Genomic DNA, 23,322 nt, shown 5'->3' with positions numbered 1-23,322 from the left:
ACCCAGTCATCCTGCAGACGTGGGTGCGTGTATTTGACGGTACCTTTGCCCTCAAAGAGAGAGAGAGAGAGAGAGAGAGAGAGAGTGTGTGGTGGTGGTGGTCACAGTATTGTGGATGATGTTTTGCAGTGCTGTGATTGTGGAGAGGGGGCTCTTGTTGCAGCAGTATAAGCAGGGATGGATGCGCCGCAGAGAAGAGCTGACCACTGAGGCCATTCACACACACACACACACACACACACACACACACACACACACACACACGCACACGAATGGCCTGCGGACATTCACCCCAAAATAATTGCCATATGATTTCAGCTAATTGCATTGCCACGCTGTTAAATATCCAATTAAAGCTGTCCTAATTGGGTTATCTGATGCGTCTGGAGGGGCAGCCATCCATCTTGCTGGCAAACACCGGGGATGATACACGCAGTGTGTGTGTAGCTCTGAGCTGAAGCCTCGGTTTGATCCATGTGGAATAAGTTAGGCGGTAGTTGTGTGTTGGTTTGCACCCTGAAGCTCTGAGTATTCATCATATCATTGCTCCACGAATGACTACACAACTGGCGTGCTGTGATGTGTGTGAATTGTTGTATGAAAGGAGCATATTAAGGTTCATGGACCATGTACATTCCCCTTCAGGCTCTCTCTCTCTCTCTCTCCATACAGTTTAGCTTACTTATGAGACACACTGTCACATAAACTGCTACTTCTGACGTTGGGATTATAGGTTCAAATGATGTCATCACACAGGTGAAATATGCAGCCCAGGAGAGGGTTAATTGATCACTTAGGTTAAAGCTAAATGTGTTTGACTGTTTGGTCAGCAAACGTCTCACACGCACACAGCCACAGTAGAGCTGCAACCGATGATGCTTTTTCATTTAGAGCTGCAACAATTAGTTGATTGATTTGATCATTTCTGAAGCTTGATTGTAGCTGAAAGCTGAACATGATTGAAAATTGGGATTGGCATGTTTCATTGTTTTCTGATGTTGATTAATCGAATAATCATTGGGTTCAAAATATCCATCCTGGTGTCCCAGAGTCCTACCTGACATCTTCAAATGTTTTGTTTAGTGCGACCAGCAATCCAAAATACAAATATATTCAGTTTATAATGCTATAAAACAGAGACGAGCCGCAAATCCTCACATTGGAGAATCTGACACCAGGATTGTTGCATCTCTACATACAGCACTCTACACACCTTCTGGCTTTCCAACAAACAGCAGTAAGAATCTGCTCCTGTTTGTTGGAAAAAATAGAAAGAAAAAAAACCTCATGTTTTTCCAATAACCCCCTTTTTTCCCATTTGGAAAATATTCATCTACTAGGCACGAATCTCACCGACTAAATGAGCATTTACAATGAGTGATTTAACAACGTGACTCAACGTACGTAAATGTGAGCATTGTGACACCAAAACACAGTTGAGGCTTAAACCCACACGTACTGTATGAAAGTCAGCTGTGGGTTTTGTAACCAGCTCTGTTCATTCAGTACGAGAAGAATGCTTTGAAAGCCTCAACACTGCGTCTCATTGTACTGATAATCTTGTAACAGAGTGAAATGTGGCCATTGTCTTGTTGTTGATAGACTGAATGAACTCAGTTGTCCAACACAAGCAAATATTGTAACTGTTCAGAGAATGGCAGCCATAAGGAGGGATTGTCACAGTTGTACCAGATCCAGCAAACACAGGGGTGAGTTTCATACGCATTCAAATGGCACACAACAGCAAATTATCCTCTCTGACGTCGTTTCTTTGCTGAATGAACAGAAAGTTGTGTTTCAGAGTTGAATACGGTCGTTGCGAGTGCGGCCTCAGTAGGCAGGGTGTGGTATGTTTGTCCTTGTTTTGTGCCATGTCAATGATCTGAGTGTAAAGGGTCCCCACACTTCAGATGACACAGAGCTGTCTTGTTAAGGGCTCTGTTGAAATGCTAAATGATTGTATTCTGTTGAGATGTGCCAGTCTATTAGATACTGAAGGCATTCTAAGATGTGATTACCCGTTGAGCACAATTTGTAAGTCAAATTTCAAAGGTTAAATAGTGCGTTCTCATTGAAGCCGAGACCACAGCCTGTTGTTTTGTATTTTTTCAGATATTTTCCAAGCAAAAATGACGTAGTATTCCTCGGCTCCCGCTTTTTAAATGTCAGAATTTGCTTTTTTTTCTTGGTTATATATTTGATGTTTGGGGCTGATGGTCAGATAAAACAAAGCATTTCCTTGAAAATTATAATGGCCATTTTTTTGAAATTTTTTTGTATCATTATAGACTATTGCAGCTCTATAATGAATTAACACAATAACTCTTTCTTGTAGCAGTCCACACTTATTGTTTTTTCAGACCGAACATATGTCTGTTTCTCAGGCCTGACTCCTGTGTAATCCATCAGTCACGCTGTGTGACCCTGACATGTCTGTCCTTTTTAATTTACTATATTGATCTCGCAGATTTTACTATAAATGGCAGAATATGTCATTATGTCTCCCAGCTCTCGATGGTCCTGTAGATGATCAACATTTGTGTCCGTGCAGCATCAAAATAAAGGCCGCTGTTTCGTGAAATTAATTTCCAGTTGGGCCCAATCGGCTGTGATTGATGTAGTGGCACGAACCCTTTCCTGTTACTTTGTGTTCAGACGATATTGCGTCTACATTTCTTTCCATTCTTCACTTCCTGATGTGAAGGAATCGCGTGGCTAGTTGACTAATACTTCAACAGATTTGGCCAGACATCAAATCAGATTTCAGAGTGCATCTTGAGCCAATCGAGATGAGGAGTTTTAATATGATTGCTCTCGTCTGTCCTCCCACTCTTCCACATCTTTGCCTTTTTGCTATTAACTGTTACAACACACCACGTAGCAACAATCCTGTCTCCAGTTTGGTCCTCTCGGAGGCAAGCTGTTCATTTGGGTACGGAAATAGCGTGACGAGCGTTCTCGCAGGCTGAGGTGGTCATGCGATACCCAGGCAAGGAGCAAGCCCCGCAGATGCAATGCCATCATCTGTATTTTTTATTTTCTAGGGGGAGAGGGAGGGGGGGGGGGGGTAGTTCTGCTAAAAGTATTTTTATAGCACTCATCCAGAAATTTGAGTCACATCACAAATTGCACACCAATATGATTAATATGCACATGTTTACTGAGCAAACACTGTGCAAAAAGAAGAAAGTAAAACAATACTACAAAGTGAACATCTGTATGTAAACAATACAAGATGGCCTAGTTGCTGTGCAGCAGCATGCTTACAGATATGTTCAAGCTGTGGTCTTTTTACTTTAAGTGCAGGAAGAATTTCATAATCCCCGCTGGCTGCACGACGCCGTGGGACCTCCCCTCATTTACTCTGATCCCTCCAGGAGTAGATGAAGAGCTATTCTCATTTCAATCCCTGCAGTTAAAGCGAAAATCTACCAGAAAACAGACTTTACCTGTTTCATCCCAGTCAGTTCACTTAATATATTGTGGGAGTCTCCACCAAAGCTGTCAAAGATTTGAATATGTTACTAATCCTGTTTTCATCGAGCAAGAGGCTGCTCTGGACTGGATACAATTTTTTCTTGACTAATTGATCAATTCTTTGCTAGCTCCAGAAAGTGTTAATGTTACGATAGTAAACAGACTGACACTTCCTCAGTTCTATACGCTTTTTCAGTGCCTTTCCTCCTAAATGGAAATTGTAGGCTTAACATGTGTTTTAAGGTTGTATTTTCTTACCTGCTATACTGTAGTGACATGTGCCGTAAATACCAGAAGATGGGAGTTCTAAATATAAATGAAGATGGTTTGTTATTTTAAGGATTAGGAGACTCAGCAGTCCTCCTCCTCGAATTTCAGTCTGTGGTCTCATACTGTAATGCTACCGCCGGGCTTGTTTCTTCTTCTGGGTATTTTATTGGCAGTAATGGATCACAGTGATTCTCCTTCTCTCTGCAGTGGCTCTGTTCTTCTGTTAGTTAAGCAGTGTGGAGCAAATATAGGACTGGAGAAATTGAAAATGCTGTGCGCAGGAGGTGAATTCTGTACTGGCATGTGTTCCAGGCACCCGTTGGCTGCAGGTAACACTGTAGAGATGTACTGTATACGTGTCTGCATCACAAAGGAGTTACTTCTTATTGTTGTAGCCACAAGCATTACGTCCACTGATGATAACATAGCATCCTGGACTTGTCTTTAATATTAGGTACTTTGAAAAAACTGAAATCCCAATGCAAGATTTGGGTCTTTAACTACATACTGTACTTTACTTTACCTGTACCCTGTTGCAGCGTGCAGCAAGTGACGCATCTGTTTGCACTTTTTCTGAGGTAGGCATTCGGGTTTCTGGCCGGTAAATGTAAAACAGGCCTGAAGCAATTCGGTCATATACTCTGTAGCTTTCCTTTGTAACCATTAAGCTCTGATGCTCTTCAGCAGCTCATGTGGGGCTGCAAACTAGTTTCCTAACAAAGATCATTTTCTCGAATTTTCGGACTTCTTGGTTTGCTATTCTGTCACCTCTTGGTCTATAAAATGACAGTAAATAGCAAGAAATGCCCATCACAAGTTACCAGATCCCATTTGACATCTTGAAATGTACGTCCAGTAGTCCAACCAACACAAACATATTGAGTTCACTACCTTAGAAAACTACGAAATCCAGGACATTTAAGAAGCTGAAACCAGTAAATGATTAATTGAGCTCTATCATTGTCAAAACATTTTTTTACAATATGGTCATTTTTCTTGTTACAGTATATAAATCTCTCTTGACAGAAAAGAGGCACCACCCGAGAGCCAACGGACTGCACTCGTTAATGTGGATCTGAACGTTTTAGCTGAGGTTAAGAGAGTGATGCGATAGTTTCCTCTCCGTCTCCTACCGCACTGGCGTTTGCCCCCTAGCACCACCTCTCTCCATCCACAGAGACTGTAAACAAGTGTGTTTCCAATTAGCCGTCTCCAAAGTCAGCTGGCCGCGAGTGCTGATGAAAGACAACAGTGCTGTCAGCGGTCTCTTCCTAGCCGTGGCTTCATGAGCTTGCAGGACTTAAAGGGGGCCACGGTGGGCCGAAATGTGCCTCAGTTTAACTGGGTCTTTTAAAGACGGTAAGGCTCTGTTTTTTAATGCCTCACTCCTTACAGAAACTGGTTTAGCTATACTTTAGTGAGGCCGGTCCCCCTCATGAGAGTCAGTGTAGAGCCAGGGAGCGGTTTGCTGTAAAGGGCCTCCCTATGCATTTTAACTGAATCTGTAGATGGGGTGTGTGGCTCCTTGTGAAGAAAAACAAAAATAAAGTGCATGCCAGCTTGTAAATGCAATCGCTGGGTGTAAATTCTTCTCACGAGTGCGGTCGTGCAATAAGATGGAAAAGTAAACCATGATAAGTAGTGCTGTTAAACTCTTTTATAGTGTTGAGTAAGTTAAAAGCAGGATATTCTCAGCATAAAGTATCTGTGCACATATTCACAACAGTGACACTCTGAGGCTCTGTCACATTATGTTCCTAAGTATGATTTGTAATGGAGTTTAAAGCATCGTGTTTAATTTCAGCCTAATTGAAAGAAGGCTCTCTGTAACTCTCAGAGGAAGCTCTGAAATAATGGAACATTGAATCATAATTTCCCCATTGGAGACGGCTTTTGAGCTATTATTTCACCCACATACTAATTTGCTCCCTGTCTCTTTCTCTCTCCACCCGCAGAAAGTAGAGAATGGGCTGTGTCCAATGTAAGGAAAAAGAAGCAGCAAAACTTACTGATGACCGGGAGACCAGCGTCTCGCACAACTCTGGGTACCGCTATGGGTCCGACCCCACGCCGCAGCACTACCCCAGCTTCGGGGTCGCCACCATCCCCAACTACAACAACTTCCACACCGGCGCCACACAGGGGGTGACCGTGTTCGGAGGAGTGCACACGTCCTCGCAGTCTGGGACGCTCCGGTCGCGGGGCGGAACAGGTGAGGCTGAAGGCGCTCTTTTAAATATGTCTTTATGATATGGTTCAAATGCAAGGCAGCTGTTATGTTACTAATAGGGTTTTGGCAGGTCCAAGTGTTTGAAGGCTGTTGCCGTTTTAAAACAAAACATTTTGTGATACTTTTTTCAATGGCAAGCAATACCTACTGTATTTAGCATTATTACAACAATGGAAAATCCTCTGTCAATGTGTTTAGACTACCATGTTACACTAAAACTCTTAACTTTATAATAATAAAAATGTTATTTGGGTGAAATAACTTTGGACAAGAGCCAGCTATTTCCCCTTGTTTCTAGTCTTTATGCTAAGCTAAGCTTCATATTAACCTTACAAATATAACAGTGGTATTGAACTCCTCTTCTAACTCTCTGAAAGAAAGCAAATAAGCTTTTTTTCCCCCCAAAATGTCAAACTGTTCCTTTAAGACAGGGTGACATTGTAATTCTGAAATATGTTGCTGTCATTCAATGTGGGTCAAATTTCAAACGGAGCAATTAAAAGGGAAATAAAATGTCAGTCCATGTTGTAAAGCTGTAAACATCTCTGAAGACCACTCACTGACTGGCCCTCGTCCAATATTCAATAAAAAGGCCAATGTCTGCTTTGTTAACCGACCAGCAGACAGGATTTGTCTCGTGGCAAGTTTTCACTCTCAAATGAACTTCATCAAGGTTGAAATCTCAGATGTAAGATTATTATTATTATTATTTTTTTTTTTAATGAAGTGATTTTTTCAAGAGAATGTGTGGTGCTGTGATAAATTCATGTTTCTGCAGAAGATGTTTATGTCAACTGCCTGGAAGTTAATCGAAAACAGAGTGACCTAAATTATCGCCGGGGCTCTGTGAAGCACATCTCTCAACCAGAAAGATCAGATATTGTGCTGAATAATGGGGACATTTACAGTTTCTCACTTAAGATCTCAAAGATATACATATAATGTGTGATTCATAAATCAACAGCATCTCTTGCTTTGATGTAAACTACTTAGGCTTTTTTTTTTTTCTCCCAAGCACAGATAAACACTCTGCATCTGTGTGGAGTCAGCACTATCAGCTTGTATGAATAAGAAATTACTTCTGGAGGGCAGCAGTAAACAACATTAACATCTGAGACTGTAAAGAGAAGAAACACCATCCGAACAACAGCCAACTAGGACAAAGTAGAGCAGGAACCTCATCTGACCCCCCCCCTCTGTGACAGTGAGCCGTTTCGGTCATCGTAAGGTGCTTCAGAGGTCACTGCACTGACAGGGAAGCTGGACTTTATTGCGGCACGGTGACTCTGACTGCCCAGGAACCTTTCAGATGAAATCAGAAAATGAAATCAGTTTATCGTCACAGGCTTATTGGGAAGATACAGGGACTCCAGGGTCGTTCCAGATCACATCAGATACATTCTGATAGGCAGCATAAACAGTCCCTAGAGGATGCTCTGTCTGATCAGCCTTAAAGTCAGACTTCTTCTTTTGTGTGCAAAACAAGGAGTTCTGTGTCGGGCTCATGGCACGGGTGGAATCTGGTCTCAAAAAGATATAAACTGCAAGTTTCCTTCAAAAATAATCCAAGGCACTCTGTGCGGTTTGTGCAAATTTAAAATGCCTTTTATTTTACATGACGATACGTATTTATAATGAACAAGGCATTGCGACAGACATGGGTCTTACACTAATGCGGAACACAACATTGGATAAGCACAGTGCACCTGAAGGATCCAAAGAGCACCTGTCTGTGATCACCACAAAGACCCAGCAGGGCTTCTACTCCATTGTCTTCAAGGAGTTCTCTGTATTTGCATGTTAAACCTGTAATAATTGATTTGACAAATGTCAAAGTTCAATGCTGTTCAATAAGTTCAATATTTTCATCTCCCTCAACTCCCTAGGGAAATATTAATCTCTTCAGCTGTTAAGTGCTCCAGTATGTTCACCAGCTTGTCACTAACTGTGTCTGTTTGCCATTTGGTGTTGAGCAAGTAGTGTACAGTGGGTTATCTGAGCTCCCGTTGACAACAGCTGCCTGCTGCGGCCTGAAAAGAAGTGGTGAGAGTGAAGCAAAACACAAGCGGCAGGCTGTAAAACCAAAACAGTCGGCTTATAGATGCTAAAATGCTTCGTAGAGCGGAGGAGAACTATAGTTGGGTGATAACTCTGTTGTTATTGCGTGCATCTCCTTTCACATTACATTTAGTTTGATGCATTGTTGATATAAAATTATTGAAGGGTACAGCTTTAAAATTAATGTTAAAATAAAAAATTTAAATAACTTAACTTAAAATAATGTTATTTAATACACAGAGGGGATAAAACAAAAGCACATGGGATGCAAGAAACAAATGAAGAGGGCAGTGGTTCTTATTGCCGTTGTATAACAAGCAGCCCATGTGTGAGACAGATGAACTAACCCAACAATAAAACCATCATGAAAATCCCAACATAACACTTCATCCGTACAATTCACCTCCACTATCTCTAACCACCACATGTCACTTTTTGTTTCCCTGCAGGGGTGACTCTGTTCGTGGCTCTTTACGACTATGAAGCCAGGACTGAGGATGACCTCAGCTTCAGAAAGGGGGAGAGGTTCCAGATCCTCAACAGCACGTAAGTGTGGAAACATCTGCATGACAGCATTAAGGGTGGCGGTTTCTATCTGTCAAAGAATGTCTGAGTGCTGCATTTGAACTGAAATAACACAGACAGAGGAAAGTAGGTCTTTTTGTTATGAACCTGACCCAGCTTATGAGGCCCATCTTACATGTTTTATAGGAATTGTACTGATCCTATCCTTGTATTTAGAAGTCAAACTGACATTTAAATTCTCCTCATGTTCTGTGTTAGTTAATATAAACTACAATAATTCTGCAGCTATTGTGTATGTTTATATTTCACAAGAGAACAAAACAGTTTTGCGGTGTATTTGTGGGAACTGCTCCTAAGCTTCAGGGCTGTGGAGGCTGTGGGGGGGTCATTTCTAATGGCAGCGGTTGACTGAGAGCCGATGTTGTGTTTGAGACTGTTTCCATGCTGATGTCTTTTTCCCCTTACATAAATCTGGATTGAACCATGTCCCGTTTTTAACCTCACAAACCCCAAATACCACTTTTCTTCCTTTTTTATAATAATAAAAAAGAAAAACCGACTAAAGATACATTGACTATCATAAGGGATGACTATCGTACATGTGATTTCAGTTGGTGATGATTCACTGAAGCTTCAGGGGCCCACGCACTAGAAACACAACTTGTTTTGTAGTTTGTTCTTTATGTGCTCTCTACCCGGCTCTCTCAGAGACAAGACAGACAATAAATCAGATCCACTACTGAGTGCTTTTGTGTGCCTGTGTGCATAATGTGTAAAAGGTTGATCTGTTTGTTCCAATCTGCCTCCTTCCTCCATCTCTCTATATCCTTCTCTCCTCAGCGAGGGCGACTGGTGGGAGGCTCGTTCTCTCACTACAGGTGGAACTGGTTACATTCCCAGCAATTATGTCGCTCCGGTGGACTCGATCCAAGCTGAGGAGTGAGTACAGCTTTTTTTTTATTTTTTATATGAGCTCACACGGCAGCTTCATCCGCAAAATACTGTATCATAAATATTTGGGAGGTCATCTCATGCTTCTTGTTAACTGTGGCATAGAGGCACGTACAGTAAGAATAACTGACAGAATATTTAAAAGATGTTTAAACCAAATATTACACTCTGTAGTTTGATTCCCATCTTTTTTCCACTGCAGCTGGTATTTTGGGAAATTAGGCCGAAAGGATGCCGAGAGGCAACTGCTCTCCAACGGCAACGCCAGAGGCACTTTCCTCATCCGTGAGAGTGAAACAACCAAAGGTACTCTGCTCGTCAGCATGTTAGCTGCAGCTCGGTCAGTTTATTTATAGACAAAGTTTAATATGTTATTAACTATGCAATTGCTCCATTTTCATTGCCCTAAATCTTTTGCACACAATACTAATCATTGTGTTGTCTCTGTTCCAGGGGCCTACTCTCTCTCCATCCAGGACTGGGATGATGTCAAGGGAGACCACGTCAAACACTACAAGATTCGCAAGCTGGACAGTGGAGGCTACTACATCACCACCAGGGCCCAGTTTGAGACACTCCAGCAGCTAGTGCAGCACTACTCTGGTAAGACCCTGTCATGAAAGATCTGTGTCTGCTTTCCCCTCCCTTAAAATGACAATGTCACATCACTACTTTAACATCATTTAATATTCAAACCGACTGTTGATCCAGCCAGGGCTGCGGGGCTGTGCTGCCGACTGATCGTACCATGTCACAAAGGCATGCCTCGTCTGACTGACCTGTCCGTCAAAACCAAAGACGTGTGGGAGATCCCGCGGGAGTCACTGCAGCTCATCAAACGTCTCGGCAACGGCCAGTTTGGAGAGGTCTGGATGGGTGCGTATCTTTTTTGGCGTCCTCTTTTGGCACAAATACAGCTTTGGACAGCGGCGGGCAGTGTTGCGAAACATGCTGCGTGTGTTGGAACGCTTCAAACTAACACCCAGTTAATGTAACCGACAGGGAGGAGTGTTTGCTTTAGGAATTTTCATCTCTGTTGAATCTCAGTCTCCATTTGGACTGGAATACGAGTATTTTGAACTTCCCATGATTCCAACTTGGATTCAGGATCTGTAACGACCTTAAGACCAGTTAAAACTTGTATATGGTATTTGTTAAGTTCAATTAGGTTTCAGTGACGTAGCTTATCTTAGTTCAGACACGTGCTGTTTTAGTTCAGATGGCTTCAGTAAAACCTAATTTGTCCTATAATGGGTTGTGAATGCTCCATGTCTGAACATGTTGGTTCCACAAAAATGTATTAAATAAAATCCTGGAATAGATTCTTTATAAAATACTAAAGAGTTCAACTGCAAGCAACTTTTTTGTCTTTTTTTACTAAAGCTAAATTTAAGAAAACGTGTCAATCATTATGTTACTCGATGTTAGAAGTACATCTATTTGTATCTATTAGTACTCATAGATGTTTTTTTCGAATGTTTGTGAAATTTAGAGTAAGATGGAAAACAAATAAATTGGATAAACTCGGATCATAGTTAGAACTTCAGCAGATTTCAGTTACATATTACTTTCATGTACATTTATGTCCCTCCAGACCTCTCACATTTCACTTTGTCAGACTATGTGGCATATTCTTTTCGAATGGTGAATATCTCCTGTTGAAAATAAAATCCTGCTGACAGAGAATTACTTTTGAAAAAACCCTTTTTTCTTTTTCTTGTCAGGCACGTGGAACGGCACCACCAAGGTGGCGGTTAAGACTCTGAAGCCCGGCACCATGTCGCCAGAATCTTTCCTGGAGGAGGCTCAGATCATGAAGAAGCTTCGACACGATAAGCTGGTGCAGCTCTATGCCGTCGTGTCCGAAGAGCCCATCTACATCGTCACTGAGTACATGTGCAAAGGTAGATGCTATTTTAAACTGACACTTCAAAAAGACACTATGAATATTACATGCATGCATTTGTGCACACACCTACACAGTATGTGCATAATTTATGCATCCAACATGACGGTACAGTTATGTGCCCTACTTCATAGCATGGCCAGTGATACAAACACAACTTGTGGTTGTACAGGAGTGATTTTGTTCAAAAACAAAGAGATCCTCCCATGTATTTAATGACAAATAAAAGTATGAGCCAAGTGTAATGTGTGGCAGGTATCCCAGAGTTTATGTCACATTACCAAACTCAGTTTTCATCTGTTTTTTAGGGAGTTTGCTTGACTTCCTTAAAGATGGAGAAGGACGAAGCCTCAAACTGCCAAATCTAGTGGACATGGCAGCTCAGGTACGCTGCTGAAGATGTATGTAAAATGTTGATGCTGTACACGGGGGAGTTGTTACCAGAGCACTCTGAAAGAGATCTTACAGCTTTATTCCCTTTAATCATCTCCATCTGTTACCAATTTATTCATTTGAGCTCTGTGTTGCACATTTACAGCTGTTTCCATCTTGCAAGGGTTTACCGTTTCATCAGGCAGCCTCTCATTTTTAGCAGGCCAAGATGGCAGTATTTCAAAAGTTTAAACTCACCAGTTTGGCCGGTCTGTGATGAATTTATTTGAAGACAAATACTCTTGAATCAGTGATTTAGAACTTCCATCGAGGCATTCAATCACTGCAGTTATTTTATTCTGAAGCTGTAATTCATCACTTCCTGTGAGTTGAAAAGTACTCGAAGCTGGAGTTTATTTTGCAGACATGACAAATCTGTTTCAGTTTAGAGATTATCCTCTCTATTGCAGCGCCATTTGTACGGCTCATAAAATGGTTGTAAATGTACGTACAAATCTTGCTTCGAACTGATTTTTTTCACCTTGACACTGTTCAGTCAACAATGTTTGAACTACAAAAAACTCAATTTCCCAGGTGGCAGCAGGCATGGCATACATTGAGAGGATGAACTACATCCACAGAGATCTGCGCTCTGCCAACATCCTAGTCGGAGAAAGTCTGGTGTGTAAGATAGCTGACTTTGGTCTGGCCAGGCTCATCGAGGACAATGAATACACAGCAAGACAAGGTACGACTACTTGGTTGGGTTGCACCAGCTTTAGTTTTTGTGTAAAATGCTTCCCATGTTCTTCCTAAAAGCAACTACTTGCCAGTTTTAAAGTAGTGATTTACTAAACAGGGCTTGTAAAGACTAATGTAATGTTTAAATTGGTTGCTGGGAAACATCTGTAGCACGGACCAATCAAATGCAATTAACTATGTAAATACAAAGTCAATGTAGCATCTGTAGCAAGCTGTAACATAACTTCCAAAATAACATTTTATTAAAGTGAACTGCCAATTTGTTGTACATGTAGGTATGACTTTGTTTTATTTATAAATTCATATATGAAGGAATTTGTGTCTTAGGACGTTAGCAGTTAGCATGTTGGCAGTTAAGGTACAGCACCCGATTGCTGTAATTTGCATCCAAATGCAACTTCTTTTAGGAGTCATAACTCCAAATCTGAAAACACAGACATAATACACAATTAAATTCAGTGTGGATATCATTATCTCCACTGTGAATAAACTTCTATAAATCCGCTTAGAAATGACTGGAAAAAAAGACGTCTTTCATAAATCCAGAACACAGTACGTATTAAAGTAAGCCAGTGAGAGTTGTCAGAACATCCGTGGGTACATTGTGAACAAGCACTGCTGAAAGCTAATTCAGGATACTTTCAATTATGCCAATTTGCCAAAATATGAACAAATGTAGGCTAATGCCAGGACACATAACTAGTGTTATTTGGATGCCGATTGCTGTTAAACACAATTCTAATGAAGTGTCACATCCAATTTGTAGACCATATTATGTAACACCTCTATTACTCTTATATTAGCAAGCGTACAGCTGACGTTAGTTTTGCCAGTTGGTTAATTTTAGTACCTTATGTAACATTTGATATTGAGTGACTAAACTCTAAGTAGTTTTACATTAGTGTTGAAAATTAGTGATGTGTAAATTTCAACTTAACGAGCACTTGTGTTGTAGGGAGGCTAATTTTGAACTTACAAACCTTTTAAAGAGAACAAGTTTATTCTATTGGTCGCAGTCTGGAAATGTATGTTGTTTTTTTAATGGACTTTGCTGGAATAGAGATTCATTTGTGACTTGTGTATCTGTTCTGTCTTTGTCCCCTTCTGAAAACCTCAACGTTAGAGGAATGAGTTAGCGGCCTGGCAGACGACTTATTCCATTCATTTAACTCCAAGATACATTTTACACACACACACACACACACACTACATTTTGTGCACGCACACTGCTTTTCAGAATAAGCACAGAAAATGAGCAGGAATGTCTTGGTGACACCAGTGGAAAACAGAAGCACATGGCACAAAGACAAGAGTATCAAACTGATACAAGGCTGCACTGCAGGATTTAAGACCGATGAGCACATGTTGTACCTAAAAATCCATCTGTTACTGTGTATCTGATTGGAAGGATGAGGAATAAGTGGCGCAACCCTGAAACACTCAAACGCTGTTTTCCCCGGATCGTTCTGGCAGACGTGAACTACACCAGGATGACTTCCATATTCCGTTAGTCACTCTGTCAACATGTTCCGTTATTTGTTAGCAATTTAAATATTTACTTGTTCATCTTGGGTCATGTGCAAACTGACACTGAGAGAAATAATGGAATCGTTCTGTTTTTGTCCCCGGTGCGTCCTCATGTCTCCGCACTAATGAAATCACAGATGAAGGAAAGTATTCACACAGAGGAGCCTGACCTACCTACTCCTTCGGTTTTGGTAAATGCTGTAGCTTTATTTGAAAATTAAAAATCACAAATTTTAATTTCTTTTAGGTGCAAAGTTTCCGATAAAGTGGACCGCTCCTGAGGCTGCTCTCTACGGGAAATTCACCATCAAGTCGGACGTGTGGTCGTTTGGCATCCTGCTGACAGAGCTGGTGACCAAGGGCAGAGTGCCCTATCCAGGTGAGATCTGTGGATCTATGGATTATATAATCACTTCTCAACTCCAGGGGATTGCTTATATTTGATTAATGCCGAGTGCGTGAGAGTGTGTGATTCTGCAGAGACACTAGCCATGGTTCTGTGGGCTAAAAAAAGAGCAGCATGTTGCATAACGTACGTTACATTGTGCATTATGCAGAGCAATGTTCCCAGAAGACTGTGAACATGTCAAATGAATGTGTTCTTCTCTGCTATACACATTTTGACATCATATATTACGCATTTAAATGAGTTACAGAATATCAGAAAAAATGAAACAAAACTGAAAATCAAATCATGTTTATTGGTCACAGACACAATCATACACAGTACATGTAGTGAAATGCTTTTGTCCCTGGCTCCAAAATAATCTAACCTCAAAGGTCCACTTACTAGCTTTCAGAGCTTTCAGCAGTATTTTTAGTCTTCATTCTAAATTTCAGTTTGAATTGTTTTGGTGACATTCAGTTCTTCCCTCTACTGTTGAATGTCCTGACATTGTTTCTGTGAAGGCAATGAAACAGCTCATAAAGAAGGCAGTTAAAGTAAGACAGTGATGTGAGGTTCTTATTAGAAACATTTGCCTTCATTCCTCCGTGTTGTCCTCTCTCCAGGTATGAACAACCGCGAGGTGCTGGAGCAGGTGGAGCGAGGCTACCGGATGCCGTGCCCGCAGGACTGCCCCTCGTCCCTGCACGAGCTGATGGTGCAGTGCTGGAAGAAAGACCCGGAGGAGAGGCCCACCTTTGAGTACCTGCAGGCCTTTTTGGAGGACTACTTCACTGCCACTGAGCCTCAGTACCAGCCGGGGGATAATCTCTGAGCGCCGCTGCCCTCATCTCATGTCATTTCACCGGCTTCCCACCAGAGGGAGCCACTCTCCACCTAATCGCTCTCATCCCGTGGCTGTAACAATTCAAAGCTCATCCACTGACTTCTTGACTTCCAAGCTTACAAACTGGGACAGCTGCTGTTTTGACAGCATACTGACTATCAAATCAAAGGATGTTTTGGAGGTGGGAGGGGCTGCCGAGTTAAAGATGACTGCCATGGATGAACGAGATGAGTCGTGTTGTGTAACTTGTACGTAGTGTAAATACAATTGCTTGTCTACTTATCTCTGTTTTTGTTTCATTTTATATTGCTTTTGATATTTTGGAAATGTGTGGATTCTTTTTTTTTTTTTTTTTTATCCAAGGTCAAAGTTATTTCAGATTTACGACAAGTAGAAAAACGTGAGGCTCACAAATAGTCGTGACATAATAACTGTAGGAACGGTAATAGTTAAATACATCGTGAACCGAAGCATCTCAGAAGTTTTTCTGGAAGTCCACTGACCTTTTTTACAAGGAGAATACAAGGATACTGCTCTCCTCTTCTCAAGGAACTTAGATGTACTATAACACCTGTTCTTGCCTTTTAATGTTTATTAATATTCTTATAATGTAAGGGAATGCCTTCATGCTTTCTACACACTAACTTAGTGCATCATGGACTCTTCCACCCAAACTTGTACGGCATCTGCACTAATATTAAGTGCATTCATCCCATTTCAGCTTCTGCCAATGAGTTCTAGATCGGCTTAAAGTGACTTTTAGTTCAGCGTCTTGTAGTCGAAAGGGGGAGGCTTACTTCCTCTTCAACTATTGTTCGGCTGATTGCTTATTGTACTGGCAATATTTTAAAATGTATGTTGCATTATTGTATGGCAGCCGGCTGTGTAAGAATTTGTGTCTTTTCGCTTCAGCAGCCAAACGACAAACAAACTGCCGCTTGACGGGAATGAAGGAAGTGATCTGTGTTTGTCCCTCCATAATGTGTATCTGGAAATAACATGTTTACGAGACCAAGCGTATTATTTTGCCAAACATTTCAGCCAATCGCATGTGTCGTTAAGATTACAGAATTCTGTTCTGTTTTTTTGTTTTTAATCTTTTTATCATCCTCAACTGTCAAGCTTCTCACCGTGTGCATTCCAGGACAATACGCCACTTCTATGCGTATTTAAGTTGCTTTTCACTGGTGGAAAAGTGAGCAAAAAAACATGTTTTTGGTCTCTACATTATTTATTGTCTCTGTCTGTTACTTGTACACATCTTGGTTTGGTTTTTAAATAAACAATCTTTCCCCCACCGCCCTGTGTACTCACCGCTTTGAAACAATTAGCACTGAACACTTGTCAGTAAGTGATTTTTAAGCTCACTGCTAACTTTCTTCAGAGAACATGCAGCAACAGGAAACTGACTAAACTCGTCACAAAGACAACATGACTGAAATATGCAAATCATGTCCACTCTGCAGTCAACATTTTATACCGGTTTGATTTGTTTTCATTGTACATCTTTTTCATCTTAGTTCTGACTGAAACCTTGACTCTTTGTGGAATTTTGTCATTTGAGAGTATAGCTTTAATGTATCAAAGCTCCTGTTTCCTTGTTATTCCTATAACGGAGCAGTATTTATTAATCATTTTAGCAAACCTTTTTTGGAACAGTGAATTCCAGGAATAAGACACTTGAATAGTATCCCCAGATAATACTTCCCAGCCAATCTGGCTGAGCAACAAACACTATATTCTTATCTCTGATTGGATGCAGCTGAACTGTGAAGAATTTGCATATAGCAGTCTGTGCACACACAAGCCTCTGCAGCCGCAGGAGTGGAAGGAATCTGAGCAGAGAACAGGTATGTCCTTTTTATACTCTTTTCTTTTCAGACTCCTGGTACGGACAAAAGACAATTAATGTAAGAATGTGTTTCCATGTGGTATGTTCTGTATATGTTGACTGCATGTGAAATATTTCAATATTCCAGTTCAACTATCTTTTCGTCATACTGCCGATTTACCTGTAATTCTGTGTTTTTTCTTCTAACTCATGATGATAACTAATACTATTTTTCTGCTTCTGTCTGTTACATGCAGGACTTCAGGCTATGCTGAGGCAACCTGGTTCAAGATGGAGAAATCTGAAAAAGCACCAAAACTAAAGGTGTTTTCCACCACAAATATGTTGGAAAATTCCAATCAACTTTTCAGCCCTGAAGTCACAGTAAACCAAATATTTCATGCTAATTCACATCATGATAGATTCCTACCGACCTGTTGCAGGAATGCAGATTATTTCTGCCAAAATATAGCATGTAGAGTCGCGCAGGTGAACGAAGAGTTTAGGAGTCATCCGACTCGTGATGCACTGCATGTAGAGCTGATGCAGCACAGACAGCCAGGAGACAGAGGAGCTGCTTCTGCCGTGATGAATCTCAATCATCGCCCTCGTCTTGCAGAGACCAGGGAGGGTGACACCAGAGGAGAGAGCTGCCGACTTGACCGGTGCTGAACAACAGAGCCTGCAAACAGAGACACAACTCGGTGACTCTGAAATGTTGGAGTTAGGAAATCCGTCAAAGAATATAATATAATGTGAATTCATTTGGGATTAAATATTTTATCTATTTTTTTATTTTGAGGGTTGAGGATGAACACAATTCTCCTCTTCAGAGTGATGAGGCGGATCTTGAGCCTCCCTTGCCACTAAGATCTGATGATGAATGGCCACACTACAGACCCCTTCTACCTCCTCACCACCACATGATCAACTACGGTAAGAAAAAAATGTATTAAATGTATTTAATTCATTTTCATTGAAAGAGGCAAACGTGGTAAATATGCAGTCTGCTTTGAATCTATAAAGTAACTTTTCTTTCAGATAAACATAAAAAGTTTAATATTTCACTCTGAACTAGTGTACTAGAGTGTAACTAGAGTACCAGAAAGTGTGGGGAGTACTCACGTAAAGTACAAGTACCTGAAATTGTGCAGTACTCGAGTGACTGCTTAGCCACTTTTGACTGCTTTCATTAGCAGCAGTTGTATGCTTTTTTAGATTTAGCTGATTGTACATGTATTTGAGCAGGCAAACACCTTCTTTAGCCGGTTTTCTGCCTTCAGCATGTGCCTGAACTATGTCCACAGACCTTCATCGTAGTATGGATGTCAGGTATTCTGCAGGAGAAGGGCAGTACAACCTCAGTCCACTCAACACGTACCCTCCTCAGCCATGTTACCACTTTGCTTCCTCCCTGCCCAGAAGACACTGGGATGACACACAAAACTGGTAAACAACAACTTTAAACTTGAAATGCAGGCTATGGGTGCATTCCTTTTGTAACCTTACTCAGTAGACCATGAATCTACAAAGTTCCGTCAAGCTCACTGTTAATGTTTGTGACAAATGCAGTGAACCAGGAACTGCAGCTTCTTTGCATATTACACAGACTATCACATGTCAGATTCAAACAAGGAGCCTTTTGTTTCTTTCTTTTACACTGCTTCAGGCTCGGGCATCATGGTAACTTTATGAATCACAGCGTGGCTCAGGGAAGTGTCTCAGTTAACGTGCCCCAGTTTTCCGTCCCCCCCCTGGAAGGTGTGTCACAGGTCAAAGTGATGAACCTGAGCTCAGCAGGAGCAGAGGCGTCTGCCTCACATCCACATGAGAAAAGAAGAACCATCAGCCTGCCTGATGAGAGCCGTACGTCTCTCATTTAACCGCCATCCTACCAACATATGTAACATACAATAACTACTGACTGATTAAAGAGAATAAGCTATAAGAAACTGCCATCATAGCAAAATGTTACTATTAGTTATGTAGATAATGTTATCTGAAAATATTATGATTATTTTAGGAAAGTTGCAGTAAATTTGCATTTTGTGTAAAACAAAAACAAACAGGAAATCTGCTGCATCTGTGTCCGTCTCCTTCAAAATGACTGACAGAGTGCCCCTACCCCCTTGATAGTGTGTGATAGTTTAAATCAGGACCCATGACAAACATGTACTCAATAAATAATTCTATAATTAAAACTGCCTCTGAAAATGGGGATGACTCTGTAGAAATGGCTGTAATTCCTAAACGGTTATTGTGATCAGTGTAATATGTTAAATGGACAAACCAGAAAAACAAAAAACCCTTTTCAACCATTCTGTGTAAAATACTATCTTACTGAAATTCATTATTTAGAATTGTTGTTCTCTTCTCAGGAAACGTTTTTATAACTTATTCTTCGGACATTTCTTCAGAGATAGTCCTCTTTGGAGACTTCCTCACAAACCAAGGTTTTCGACCAGCCGTGAGCTAATATCTCTTCCCTCAAAAGTCAGATACATTTATTTTTTTAAACACGACACAGTTCACTTAAAGCCCTGAATTTAATTTCACAGATTGACATTTTTGACAACCCCATCAGACGCATGGATAGCAACAAGTGGAATGACGGTTACCTGAAAGATGTAAGTTAAACCATAGTTAAAACCTGATTTTAACAGATTTCATATACATTTTTGTATTGCTGTTGCTATATTGTCACATAAAATCTTTGTAAGCAATATTACCACTTATTCAATGACTTAGAATGCAAGATCTAACAAAATGTTTTGTGTCTGTTTTAACTGTTTTTTAATCTAAATTTTGTGTTAAATTTGTCTTTTCAGTCAATGAATCCGTCCAAAATGTGTGTGTGTGTGTGTGTGTGTGTGTGTGTGTGTTTGTTTTTTAACAGCCATCAACCATGATTATCATTGCCATCAGTCCAAAGTACAAGGCGGACATTGAAGGATCTGTAGTTGATAGCCATGGTCTACACACTAAATATATTCACTCCATGGTGAGAACACATTTGTTTAAATTAGACATGATTCTGAGAATAATGGCTTATAGGTACTATAATCCTTAATCAAATTTTCCAGATGCAGAATGAATTCATCCACCAAGGCAGCTTGAATTTCAGATTCATACCGCTTCTTTTCCTCAATGCGTCCCAGGTCAGAAAGGTTTTTTGTTTAATAACTTCAAGTTAAGCAGTTACCACCATTTCTCTCCCTGAAACCTTTCTCTACTGCACAAAAAAATAACACGTATAATATGCGTACTTCTCACAGAAACATGTCCCATGTTGGCTTCAGAACACGTGTGTTTACCGCTGGCCGCAGGACACCGAGGATTTGTTACTGCGGCTACTCAAGGAAGAGAGATACATTCCTCCTCCTGTACCTCTGGAGCTCACCCTCATCATCAGGCCTGTGGCCCTCAGTGCCGCAGCTACACTGTAAAGACACACCAGTACTGTGTTGATGCGATTTAAAATCACTTTAAGTGATTAACAGCTCATGTTGTATCTAATTCACCTCTTTTTTTTTTAGATGTTACAAAGATGTTTTTTGTCTGTGTACCTATACACAACATGTTCACAACTTTAAATAACTATAGGGTGAATTTTATGTGAAATTGACCAGACATAGATGTCCGTCAAGGGATTAGATTTATTTGGAAGATGTAACAAAACAAGAATAACCAATACATTTAAAATATATAGAGCAAATTCTGATTGGTCAAAACTCTACGGTCTGCTGCTATGAATGACTATGGACGCAGTTCTGATCACGTACACAGCGAGACAATTTTTCTATCAATCAAATTATTCTAAATCAATAAAATCATTTAAAATGGAATATTATGTGTCAAAGTATTGATTTCTTTAGTAGGTAGCTGTGTAATAAGCAAGATCATATAAAATTACCATAGTATGTCAATAAAATGTCAAAAAAGTCATAAAACAAACTCTGAAATTCTAATCTATAATGGCAGCAGTGGATAATTTGCTGTTAGAGGGTTGACAGTGAATGATTGATTTAACTGTTCATCAGAGTAAACGCCTGCAGGAAGAAACTGTGATTGTGTCTGGCAAAAAAGAAAATGCACCAACACTTTTGGTGCATCCATCTGTAACCACTGACCAGATGTTTCCAGTTGCTGAAAGTCGAAATTATGAGATACTTTAACACAACAGTCATAGAAGCAGCTCTTCATAGGTTACCCTACATTTGACATATGAATGGATTGTGAGTACATTGAAGATTACTTTAAACGTGGCTTTACAACAGATGAAATACTTAAATTGCTTGATGTTTCACATGGATTGTACTGAGCAAACGCACCCTTGAATAGAATTTTAAGCAAGAAGCAGCTCTGGAGTAGAAAGAATAAAACCGATGTGGCTGGAGTGGTGACCTTCAATAAACAGCAACTGGAAACCTCTGGGTTTTTTTGGGGGGGGGGGGGGGGGGGGGGGGGGGGGGTTTGCTGACAGAATTTTTTTTTAAAAGAATCTCTTTTTTTCCCCCTTTTTTCCGCCAGCAAAAAATAAATAAAAATTGAAATCTTTTTTTTTTGGGTGGATTCATTTTTTTTTTTTCTATCATTATTAATACAACAGATACAATTGCTATAGTTGTATAATTATTTTATTATTTACACATACCGCCTGTGTTTGAACATTTAATTATTCTGGACATGTTTTCCCTGTAAAATCATATTCTCACAAAAAACTGTACTATGTCATACAAAATGTCATAACAAAGCCATGGTATAGCATGCCACAAATAGTCTCAGCATAGTATAGTATAGTATGTCATAAAAAGTAATAAACATGTCATAGTATCAGATGACGTAAAAAAAAATAAAGTGTCTTAAAAAAGTCTTACCGTAGTATGTCATCAAATGTCATGAAAGTAATAGTACATTAGTCAGAAACATTTGATATAAAAGTCATAGTATAGTTTGTCATTAAAATGTCAAAAAGTCGTAGTATAGTACGTCACAGGGGTGCCCAATTCAGTTAACTGATCTCACACACACACCTCTTCAACCGCCAAAAAAGGCCTTTCGGAGCAACTGGTGTGCAGAGCTCCAGCTAAGAATAACCCGGACCTTCTGGTGGATAAAGTTACCTTGAAGCCTCCCTGTGCTGTGCTCTGACCTATACCCATGTGAGGCACCAATAACACTGGGTGGTATTCTGTCTGTTCCCCGTCACCAGCGCTCTGCTTAGCTTGGCTCTTTCCTTCCTCTGCGCTGCTTTCCTTTGCCCCACCGTCCCCAGACCCCCCTCTGCAATGCTGCCACACTGGCAGCTCCAAATTCTGCAACACCTTTAAATCTTACAATTTACACTTGATTTTCTATTGTCTTCTTTTTTTTTTTAAATCTTGGAGAAGTTCAACCTGTGGATAACATGCGTCAGGAAAGAAGCCTGTGATCACAAAGTGGAAATGGAATAACTTAATTGACTTGGTCTATTTTTTACGTAAACAGTGGATGCTGATTGGATGCCGACTGAAGCTGTGATTTTCCATTCACTTCTGCATGAGGAGGCTTTGCCCTCAACTTAAAGGATTATAGCTGAAATTGTCTCCATATTACCATGGCAGAAGGTAGGACTGTTACACCTGTTATTGCACAGAAATTAACAACACTTTGATATAGTTTGATATAGTACAGAACGCCTAAGAGATATAAGCTATATGTAATAAAGAAATGGCAGTGTTTTCATAGGTTATGTCCTCTTTGGAAAACGTGTTGAAAGTTGGTTGCTATAAATACAGGATATCATGTAGCCAGAGTATTAGCGTTGCTCTCCTGTGACAGACATGGCTGCTGCTGGGGCTGACCTCTGGTTTTCAACTTTCTTTTTGCCATTTAAAAAATAGGCTAATACTTCTCATGTAATCTTCCTCAAACAAGTGGCATTTTCCAACCAATTGTTTTGTTTAGTGAAGTTTTGGGGCTTGAATGAATTGAGCAATAACAGACAGTTTTCCTTTCGAATCGGTGTACATTTATTGTGAAATGCTGACACCACCTGTCCATCCTGAATAACTCTGAAGGGACTGTCATTAGTTTTTTCATAACCGCATATGAGGAAGTAAATCGGGCATGTCGGGCATGCTCAGATTTTATTTAGAAGGTCTCTCTAACCCCCTTGGCACCATGTCCAAGATGGAAAGTA

The 23,322-nt window shown here is 40.5% G+C and overlaps 2 protein-coding genes across 3 annotated transcripts; both read left to right on the top strand.

Moving 5' to 3' along the window:
* Positions 1 to 5,712: 5,712 nt before the first annotated feature.
* Positions 5,713 to 16,908, top strand: fyna (FYN proto-oncogene, Src family tyrosine kinase a). Of its 2 annotated transcripts, XM_076108423.1 has the most exons (11): positions 5,713 to 5,959; positions 8,485 to 8,581; positions 9,401 to 9,499; positions 9,714 to 9,817; positions 9,965 to 10,114; positions 10,223 to 10,387; positions 11,236 to 11,415; positions 11,726 to 11,802; positions 12,384 to 12,537; positions 14,326 to 14,457; positions 15,090 to 16,908. In XM_076108423.1, exons 1-11 carry the CDS (start codon positions 5,713 to 5,715, stop codon positions 15,296 to 15,298), a joined length of 1,614 nt encoding a protein of 537 aa, XP_075964538.1. In that variant the 3' UTR covers positions 15,299 to 16,908. The 2 variants fall into 2 exon arrangements, with proteins under 2 accessions (XP_075964538.1, XP_075964539.1); XM_076108424.1 differs by lacking the exon at positions 10,223 to 10,387.
* Positions 16,909 to 17,096: 188 nt separating this feature from the next.
* Positions 17,097 to 20,986, top strand: LOC142968125 (E3 ubiquitin ligase TRAF3IP2-like). Its single transcript, XM_076107887.1, has 10 exons — positions 17,097 to 17,160; positions 17,399 to 17,845; positions 17,944 to 18,077; positions 18,449 to 18,590; positions 18,811 to 19,007; positions 19,520 to 19,608; positions 19,700 to 19,768; positions 20,038 to 20,142; positions 20,225 to 20,299; positions 20,417 to 20,986. Exons 3-10 carry the CDS (start codon positions 18,065 to 18,067, stop codon positions 20,585 to 20,587), a joined length of 861 nt encoding a protein of 286 aa, XP_075964002.1. The 5' UTR covers positions 17,097 to 17,160; positions 17,399 to 17,845; positions 17,944 to 18,064; the 3' UTR covers positions 20,588 to 20,986.
* Positions 20,987 to 23,322: the final 2,336 nt, after the last annotated feature.

The sequence above is a fragment of the Anarhichas minor genome, unplaced genomic scaffold (genome assembly GCF_050575085.1).
Source record: "Anarhichas minor isolate MPS153535 unplaced genomic scaffold, ASM5057508v1 ptg000040l, whole genome shotgun sequence".
NCBI lineage: Eukaryota > Metazoa > Chordata > Actinopteri > Perciformes > Anarhichadidae > Anarhichas > Anarhichas minor.
The sequence above is the reverse complement of the archived record's forward strand: the minus strand, read 5'-3'. Positions and strand labels throughout refer to the sequence as shown.